Source organism: Poecilia latipinna, unplaced genomic scaffold, assembly GCF_001443285.1.
Source record: "Poecilia latipinna isolate Pla-1442-1.1 unplaced genomic scaffold, P_latipinna-1.0 Scaffold818, whole genome shotgun sequence".
NCBI classification, from domain to species: Eukaryota; Metazoa; Chordata; class Actinopteri; order Cyprinodontiformes; family Poeciliidae; genus Poecilia; species Poecilia latipinna.
The window spans coordinates 199,237-209,011 of NW_015113434.1; the positions used below are offsets into that span (position 1 = coordinate 199,237).

At 39.9% G+C, this 9,775-nt stretch overlaps 1 protein-coding gene across 2 annotated transcripts in view; it reads left to right on the plus strand.

Moving 5' to 3' along the window:
- trim62.1 (tripartite motif containing 62, tandem duplicate 1) overlaps positions 1 to 9,515 on the plus strand; it is a 42,700-nt gene extending 33,185 nt beyond the window's left edge. For both annotated transcript variants that reach the window (XM_015047294.1, XM_015047293.1), the window contains exons 4-6: positions 269 to 525; positions 3,771 to 3,886; positions 8,023 to 9,515. In XM_015047294.1, coding sequence (XP_014902780.1) covers positions 269 to 525; positions 3,771 to 3,886; positions 8,023 to 8,573 — 924 coding nt within the window. In that variant the 3' untranslated portion in view covers positions 8,574 to 9,515. The remainder of the gene's footprint in view (positions 1 to 268; positions 526 to 3,770; positions 3,887 to 8,022) is intronic.
- Positions 9,516 to 9,775: the final 260 nt, after the last annotated feature.

A 9,775-nucleotide genomic window follows, 5' to 3' on the forward strand; every position in this document is an offset into this window, starting at 1 on the left:
ACTCCCGAGAGCTTCATAAAATCAACACATCTACATGCTGAATCAATGAATTACTGTTTATGCAATATTAACAGAGTTTAGAGTGCTGTGCAAACCCTAGATTTATTGAGTTTTGTGTAATTAAAGTTCAGCCATTGTGACCTCAACTCTACAGAAAAGCTAACAGCGGTCAGGAAATATGCACTGAAGCACTGTGACCTGCATTTATCCATTCACCATCTTACATGGGTTCAGCTTTTACAACCAGGAAATTTTTTTTTTTTTTCAGTCTTCAGCCAAGAGTCTCCGTGCAACCATCGGCGATGCGTTCGAGCGGCTTCACCGCTTCCTCCGAGAGCGCCAGAAGAGCATGCTGGAGGAGCTGGAGATGGACACGGCCCGCAAGCTGGCCGACATCGAGCAGAAGATCCAGTGCTACAGCCAGCAGCTGCGCGACGTCAAGGAGGGCATCCAAATCCTGCAGGAGCGCCTCAGCGAGACGGGCCGCCACGACTTCCTGGAGGGCGTGGCCATCACATCCGAGAGGTGGGTGCGATCTGCTCAGAGCCTCAAGTGTGAATAAATGTGCTCTGAAGCAGTGTTTCTCAAACTATGGTCCCTGGACCACCGGAGGTCCACAGACCCCCCCTATTGGTCCGCGAGGTACTGCATATAAACAACCGTTTATTTGCTGTGATGTGAGCTCAAAGTGTGACGCTACAATTAGCTTAGCAAAGGATTGTGCTAACAAAAGCTTAAGATGGAAAGAAAACAACGCCAGGATTATATAATTGGAGGAAGCCAAGTTGTTTTCATGTGAAGTTCAGTAGCGATTCGATTCTTTTGAACAATCTCCAGTAAAATAAGAACTGTTATTTGTTTTTTTTACAACTTTGCTCGCTTATAATGCTCTGCTCCCACGTCAACAGCTATTATTTTTATTTAATTAAAAATTATTAAATTAATAAAACCGATAGGAACTGCTGGTTAATTTTATATTTAATGGTGCAGAAGAGGATCTATTTTTCTTTTATTTTGCTTCTAAATTACAGATAGACCTAAAAAATGTTATTCATGCACACAACTGGTAGTAAAAACAACTTATTTTTTTTATTTCTATGTGTTTGACATCATTGGAAAGCTTAGAATCCAGACTTTCAGAATATGTAAGTAACTCAAAATGCTCCAAATAAACTCGTTCATTTGGGGCAATTTCAAGTTAGGTGGTTTGTTTGTTAAATTGGTTAAATCGTCCTCAGCCTGAAAAAGTTGGATTTCTAAAGTAGTGGATTTGTTAACATTCAAAATGTGTTGAGAGTAGATTGGAATATTTGAAGTACAAAAACCAAAAGACGGATAAAAAGCAGCTGTGGAGGAGAGGTGAAGAATAAACACAAGTTTATAAGAATTAAACAAAATCACCAACCATTTGAAATTAAATTAATTTTAAACGTTTTCTAAAAGAATGACTGAAGTAGTGGATTGAAGAGCTGGAACGGTTATTCCAAACTTAAGCTTATTTTTGCTTAATTGTTGTTCTACCCAATATTAAGTAAAAGTCACAGACAGAAGAAATACGAATATGAGGATACTTGGTAAAATAATCTTTGGAAGAACTACTAGCAGATCAGTAGCTTCACATTAAATATGGTCAAAATAACCCATTTAAAAGAAATAGAAGTGGATATAAAGGCAGACAGTTTGAAAAATGAATCATTTTTAAAACTAATGCACATATAAATGTGTTGTGCAGCGTTGTGCAACCGGTTGGAGAAAGTAGAGATTTGAGCAACGGCTCCAGCTAATCCCTGAACAGATGGAGCTTTGGGGCCGAATTAAACCAGCTGTAATGTCTAATCAGGAGGTGGATGATGAGGATTTACTGGAACAGTTTGATATCTTAAAGCATAAAATAGTGTAAGAGCAAAAAACTGGCAGTGAATGGCAAATTTCTATAAAAAAAAAAAAGAAATGATGTTCTAGGAATGGCTTCTTTTTCTTTTTTTTTTTTTTAGAAGTGTGAAAAGTCTGGATTATATTAATTATATTTCTATTCTGCTGTGTAAATATTGTCAGTCTGTTGTAATATCTGCCTGAAATTCCTCAAACATTTGTATTTGCAACATAAAAATGCACCAAGAACTTCCCTGAAGTTCAGTAAAGTTAAGAGTTTTAAGTCAAATCTGAAATTTCAGGATTCTAGACGGCGATCAGAGTTGGGAAATCTGAAAATAAGCTCTTACTGCATTTCTCATCTGCATTGCTGAGATGGAAAGTGATATGTTTGACTACAAATATGCTTCTTATGGTTCTGTCTGACGTCCAGCCGAGTGTCTCTGATGCAATGAAGTCCTCTGTGCTGAGAGCGTTAACGCCGTGAGGGGTTCATTCATTTCTCAGAAAAGGAAAATGGAGAGACGTCAGATATTCATTACCGACTGAGAAAAAATCTGGGCACATATGACAAATACAAAAATACTAAAAGAACCAGAACTGTTATCAGTGGTTTCTCACTGTATTGGAAAGTATGGAGTGTGATTTTATTATATTCCAGTTCTGGAAAAGTATGAAAAAAATTAAAATTGTGGTTTGGAAAAAAGGTTGAATTTCCAGACTTCTTCCATTATCTAAAAGATAAAAAACTGAATTTCTGAAAAACAAATATGCTTTTTATAATTCAGTTTCAGCTTAAGACATTAGAATTTGATTTTCTTTGATCTTTATTTTAGATTTTGAATAAAACTCTTCTAAAATAATCAAATGGCTTTTTATTCTTTTTGTTCTTTTGATCATTTTAATTGCATCTTTGAAACCAAATCCAAGGTTTTTAAATTGCTTTAAAAGCAAAGCGTTTAGATGTCTACGTTTTCTGAGTTTTGATAAATTTATTACTGGTTTCAAAGTGTGATTTTCAAGGATCTGCGTTCAGTTCATGTTCAGCTTTTATAGTTTTTTGTTTTTTTATGTTTGTCATTTGAGCTGATTATAAGTTTATCTAGAAGACAAAATGCCTTTTGGAACCAGCTTCAACAATTTGTTTCATTATCTGTGGAAGAAAAAAAACAACAAACCCAAATAAAGTGTCATGAAATGCAGCTGAAAACGATCTCTGAAACTGAGTTTAGAAAAGTGTTGAGCTTTTAAGTGGACATATTGTAGGAACAATGCATCTGTTAAAATGTAAGCCTTAAAATTAACACATGTATGTTTAGGTTGGAGATTGCATCATTGTGTGGAAACAGCAGGACTGTTGACCTTTATTCATGCTGTTTGCTCTCACTGTTTAACCGTTTCAATTCTCCTGGTTATTCTAAGCAGTTTTGAGGTTTTGCTGCTTTCTTTTGTCTAATCATTTTCATAGATTAGACCGTTTCTATTTCTGTTGCTCTGTAAGACAACACCAGCTCTGGCAGGAGGATTAGTGCAGAACAGGACGGCTGCAGGTTAAGATGCACGTTTTGGTAAGGGAGAAGCCGGACTAAGCGGGGTTATTAATTATTTACAGCCTGATTCTTAGACTAGGATGAGTCCCAGGTGAGCGGAAATGTGTCAGCATGTAGAGTAGCTTACTCTCCTTCACATAAAGGTCCATATAAAGTTTTTTTCTTTTTGCAAAGCGTGACCCTTTCAGCTCGTGATTAATGATGCTGTTTACCAGCTAATGGAAGATTTCAAAAAGCATAAATAAAAAGAAATTCATCAAGCATTGAAAGTTGGAGCTGCACAACACGAGTCGATATTAAATTACAAATGACGGCATCAGCTCAGACTGTTGTTGCTCTGTTTTTCAGGGTTAAAGGGAAGATACACGAGACCAATCTGACTTATGAGGACTTCCCAACGTCCAAGTACATGGGGCCCCTGCAGTACACAATCTGGAAATCGCTCTTCCAAGACATTTCACCAGGTAAGGGAGCGCTGCACAAACTACAGCCGTCAGGCTTAAAGGTTGTCTGACTGTTTGTGTGTTTGCTGCTTCGTCAGACAAACAGATCAATATTATATCCTTCAATAAATATGTGGAAAAGTGCTCTGATTTAAATGTTTAGCTGTTTGTTTTTAAAGCTAAAGCAGTTTTATTGGGGTCGCTCACAAGCCAGCGATTCCATTTTGCTAGATAAGCTTTGAGATTAAACAAACAAGATGCTGCTTGTTAATAAATTATGAGCTTCCTGTTGCATTTAATCATCCTTGAGCAACCAAGAGGGAAATTTCCATCTGTTACTGAGGAAAATTACCTTTCAGTTTTATGTTTTTGTTGTCGGCATTATAAAAAGTGTGATTTATTAAAATATTTTCTCAATATTTCTGTTCTGCGCACAAAATATGAAAAAGTATATTTCTTTGTAACTGTAGAGGTGGCTGCACTCAGAATCGACCAGTTTAAGGTCGATACTTGTTGGTAGTTTTTACTTCTACCAGCAATAAGGGGAAAATTTCCTGCTAGTAAACAGCAGCTGTGGTTTTTACCAGACATTTTTACAAAGATTGATACATAGAGAAAACTGTACAGGAGGACAGCCAAGATTCCTGTGGTCGTATAAATAGCAATTTAAAAAAAAAAAAATGCAAAGAGGAAACATCTTTTCCCAGAATGTGATGCGTTTGTTTTGTTTGTTTGTTTTCTGCTCGTGTTTCTGGGTCACTGAGACTTTCAGCTTAACTTTTAATTAAAGCTGCAAGTTCCAAAAACATATACCCAGTGTACCATAATGACTTAGAAACATTTGCTATTGTCTGAAGCAACCGCGTTTTATTTTTCAGGTTATGATTCTGTAAACTATTTGGAGCAGAAAAACAACACCGCACAGATGTTGTGGTAATAAGATAATGGATACCATGTTGCTTGGGGCTGCATTTCGAAGCTGCAGATAAAGACAGATTTTGCCTTTGAGCTCAACAAGCCGCAGCGTACATCCAAATGAAAAATTGAAGGGCTTCAGCGGCAGATCGGCGCTCTGAATGCCTCACCCTGAGCCCAGACCCATTTCTAATTGAAAAGCTACAGGGAGAGCTGCAGCGGGAGAGGATTTAAATAAATTTGCAGAGTGAAATAAAATTGTGAAGTCAAAATACGCTAGACTTTTATTCTCCCATTCAAAAGTATGGAGGTCTAGCTTTATCAAAGCGGAGTGCTTTGATAAAAACAAAATGCGTTTTGCACAGCCCGCGGCTCCTTCTCAGGTGAAGGAGCAGGACTTCTTCTCGCAGCCGTCTCTCGCACTCGCAGCAGATAACTCAACAAACGCACTGAGGATTTTATAATGTTGTTTTGCTCTCTCAATCAGTTCTCTGCCCGCGGGGAGGCCAGACAGTTTCTTGGCCTCACTTGACTGGCTGCTAAATGGAACAATTGGTTGCGATCCATCAGCAGCAGTTGCCAGAGCGTCAACAAAGACATTCGTCCCATCGGCCCCGAAATTCACTGTTCGGACAGCAGGAGCGGACCGGGAGCTGGTTTTAAACCCCACTTATGTTTAGCAGGACAGCTCCAATCTCCTCCGTTTCTTCATTTGACCCCAGCAGGGCGCTCAGGCTATGAATCTTTAATGATTGCAACAAACACTTGAGTTGTCATTGACCAGTGAACAAGCTGTCCTGTCCGCTGGCAGTTCGCCACAAAATTCACCTCCATCTATCCTTGCCGACGTAATTGCAGAACAGTTTTTAAAAAAATTTATCACCACCCTGAAGATGATTAATGTAAGGAAGTAAAAGAGCCGTATTTGTAGTTATGAGCCTAAAAGTTAAACTCCTGTCACATAGTGATATGGAGGCGATGAACTGAGATGTTTTAAATAAACATAATTCAGGTCATTTCTCATTTCATTCACTCAATAAATATGAATAGTTCATGAAACAACTAAATTATATCATGAATTAAAAGGAGCTGAAAGAAGTATTAACATAAATCTGCATGTAGTGACAGTTTTAATAAAAAATGTAAAACTTATTTTTTTATTAAAGTTTCATACTGCAGATTTAAGAAGTGGAGAAAAACAAAATCCACAAGCAAATATTCTCCTTCATTTGGCTCAGACACAGAGAAAAAATAAATAGTAGGTTTATTTTTTAACTTTTGATACTTTGTCTTTTAGTTTTTATACTTGCTGCAACATTAATTGTCCATTTGGGACATGAATCTGAATCTAAAAGGTTAAATTAATTTTTTTATCTAATATACTTAATCTAATCATAAACAATGCCTACATTGGCCTGGCTGTTAACTTCCTGCGTGTGCTAGCTGTGCTGTCGTCATCCTTCAGCTTTGGGTTGTTTTTAGCCTTCAATCGGAGATTTAAATTGTAAAATCTTAAACAATATTTTGAGTCCGTTCACCAGATATTTGTTCTCTTGCATTCGATTCTCAGATGAGCTTTGTGAAACTTTGTGGTGAAAATGTTTGCTATTCTGGTTTTACTCTGAACTGTTCTATACACAAGGAGTTTTTGGAACACATTTTGTGATTTGTGATTAAAGCTTTTGTTTTAATTGAAGAAGCTAATTTAATCTCGTATGTTAAGCTGGATGTATTGTCACAGGCCTGGTGGAGCTCTGAGCTGCTCTACATCTGGAAAGACATGCTTGAAAGAAGCTCCACTGGGTGCAAACCCTCCTAAAACGCATAACTGCACAGAGAATTAGACATCCTACGGAGCTGTGAACTGAAACTGCTCCTCCTTTCTCTGTAATTACTGTCTCTGTGTGTTGTTTACACTCCCGGCGTGGGTTGATGTAGCAGAAACTGAGCTGTCCTGAAGGACACTTTTCTTTGAAGACCAGTGGTTAAAGATAAAACAGATGCGTGGTGGTGGTGGTCACATGGATGCAGCGGTTGTGAAACGCTGTGGTTTGTTTCTCATTCCTGATCATTTTAATCAGCAGGAATATTTCGGGCTGTTGCCTCACCTGATTTGTAAAGTTTCTCAGCAGCTCTACCAGTCGGCTCTGAATTGGCATGACTTCAAATAACATTGGAGCCTTTATCTAATTCATGAAGTTGATGCTAACACAAGACGAGTTGTAAACTGACGACGGAGCAGCTGAGAACGCAGCCAAAGAGTGAAGGAGTTACATCTGGAACACCAAACTAGGGCGTAAGAAAATGGTCTTCGTCTTTAGATTGTTTTCATTAAATTAAGTTTTACATGGAGATTTATCCATTGAGAATGATCTGAAACTGTGTGAGACCTAACAAACCAGCACCCTACCCAGGCATTTTAAAAACTTGCTTGCCTGGAACCCGTCACAGTAACAAGTCACCAGAACACTTCATGTTAGGAAACATTGCAAGCCTCATTTTGCTCCAAATGTGTTTTAATCACAAGAGTTTAGCTGCACCAGTAGTTAAATGTTAAACCTTAGTTAAATGAAGGCTTAAATGTTTGTTTGCGTAGAAGGTCCAGTTCGATTGGGGAGGCGTGAATGCACAATCAAACTTTGATAAGGACCAAGAAAAGCAAACACTGGTTCGCCTAAATCCCTAGGCCTTGGTTTGGTTGAAGTGAACTCTGGTGTGGTTTGAATGTGGATGCAAACAGAACGGAGATTGCTCCAAAAGCAGGAAGTGGACTATAGCGCACGGCATTCTGGGTAAATACAACCAAAAATTTAAGAATCTAACACTCATGGTGTTTTTGCCAAAGACAAAAGAGAAATCTTGCAGCCGCTAAAATCTGACACTACTTCATTTTTGTTAATATTTTGTGAAGAAGGAAGTTGTGCTCATGTCGTCTTCAGAGGTTTTGTGTCATTTCCTTCAGTGGTTTTTGGTGCAGCGCCACCACAGGTAAGTGGGGGAGCAGGTTTTTGGAAGGGTTTGGTTCATTTGAGACAGTGCTGTGTGAAAACATGACAAATATTTCAATTTTGGTTGCCAATCAAAACAAATCTATTTAACTATCAGGTGTAAAAACACCCCTAGAAAAGTCAATTTTAAAATATTTAACCATGCTTTGAAAATCAGTGGAAAGGCTGTCTGTTGATCACTTTTTTTCTGTCTCTGAAATCTGATATGTAACCTGTAATTGCTCTTACCAACAGTGCCAGGAGCTCTGACCCTTGACCCCATCACAGCCCACCAAAGACTGATCCTGTCAGATGACTCCACCATCGTGGCCTACGGGAATCTCCACCCGCAGCCTCTGCAGGACTCGCCGCGGCGCTTCGACGTGGAGGTCTCCGTCCTGGGCGCCGAGGGCTTCGTGTCGGGCGTCCACTACTGGGAGGTGATGGTGTCGGAGAAGACGCAGTGGATGATCGGCGTGGCCAACGAGACGGTGAGCCGCAAGGGCAGCATCCAGATCCAGCCCAGCCGCGGCTTCTACTGCATCGTGATGCACGACGGCAACCAGTACAGCGCCTGCACCGAGCCCTGGACGCGCCTCAACGTCAAGAGCAAGCTGGAGAAGGTGGGGGTGTTCCTGGACTACCCGAAAGGCCTGCTCATCTTCTACAACGCAGACGACATGTCCTGGCTCTACACGTATCGGGAGAAATTCACCTCCAAGGTCTTCCCTTATTTCAGCCCCGGCCAGAGCCACGCCAACGGCAAGAACGTGCAGCCGCTGCGCATCAACACCGTGCGGCTTTAAGGGGAAACGCCGGCTGGTTGCAGATGACCAAACAGATGATTGAATCTTAGGTGACAGAAATGTTTAAAAATGTATATCGGGGGTGTTAAAGTGTTTTCTTCAGTTCTGTCAAGAATCATGCTTTGCGAAATGTTTATTTTTTAAGGACCTTAAAGTTGTCATTTGCACTTGGACCTCATTGAGCATCCTGTTAGGAACAAAGATGACACCAAGTGGAGAAACGTCGGCGGTTCTCCTGGGCTTTGACAGACGGAGACAAAGAACGTTCCTCTTAGAGTCGCTGTCTGAGGCCCACCTCACACTCCCAGGCGACTCGCTCTCACTATAAACTCACGCCTGTCAGGCTCCATGTCGCCTGTTTGTTTCCAAACAAGTGCACCAGTGAAGAACAGCCACTTGTCTCCTGCTACACTGCTGGCTTCCTGTGCTAGCTGTGATTGACAGTATGCCTGTTTGGTTTTTTTTCTCCGTTTTTCAGACGGTGACTCACTCGTGTCAAGTGTGCTCGTATCTTGGGGTTGTTGCTCTTTTGATTTTTGTAAGTTAATTTGTGGATTTTGGCTTCAGAAGAGCCTTAAATAAGAGAGTGTCATTTTTGTTTTGGACTATTATGTTTCTTCCTGCAGTCGCTGTCTGTGTAGTCCGTCATTGTGAAGAAAACCTGTGTGTGTTCTGTTTTATTTCTAAACACTTAAGAGTAGAAGAGAACTACTTGCAGTGTCTTGCAAAAGTATTCACACTTATATTTTGTCCCATTACAAACAGAATTTAAAGGTATTTCATGTGACTGATCAAAACAAAGTGAGCTTGATGTGAAGTGAAGAAGGATACATGGTCTCTGAAAAGTGTGGCATGCATTTGTAGTCAACCCCTTTTCTTTGCAAAACAGGTCATGCTCAGACTGGATGGAGAACTGGATGAAGTTTTAACATAGATTGTCCACTAGATTTAAGTCTGAACTTTGACTAGGCCATTCTATCACAGGTATCCATTTTGATCTCAGGCTACAAAACGAAAGTAGAACCTCTGCCCTGGTTTGATTGCCCTCAATTCAACTCCATCCAGCTTCCCTGTTGATGAAATACACAGCATGAAGCTGCCACTGCCATCTTTCTTGTTGGGGGGTGGTGTGTGTGTTTTTTTTTTTTGGGGGGGGGGGGGGGTTGTGTGTTGGTCAAAAAGTTGCTTGGTTCTGGTTTTCT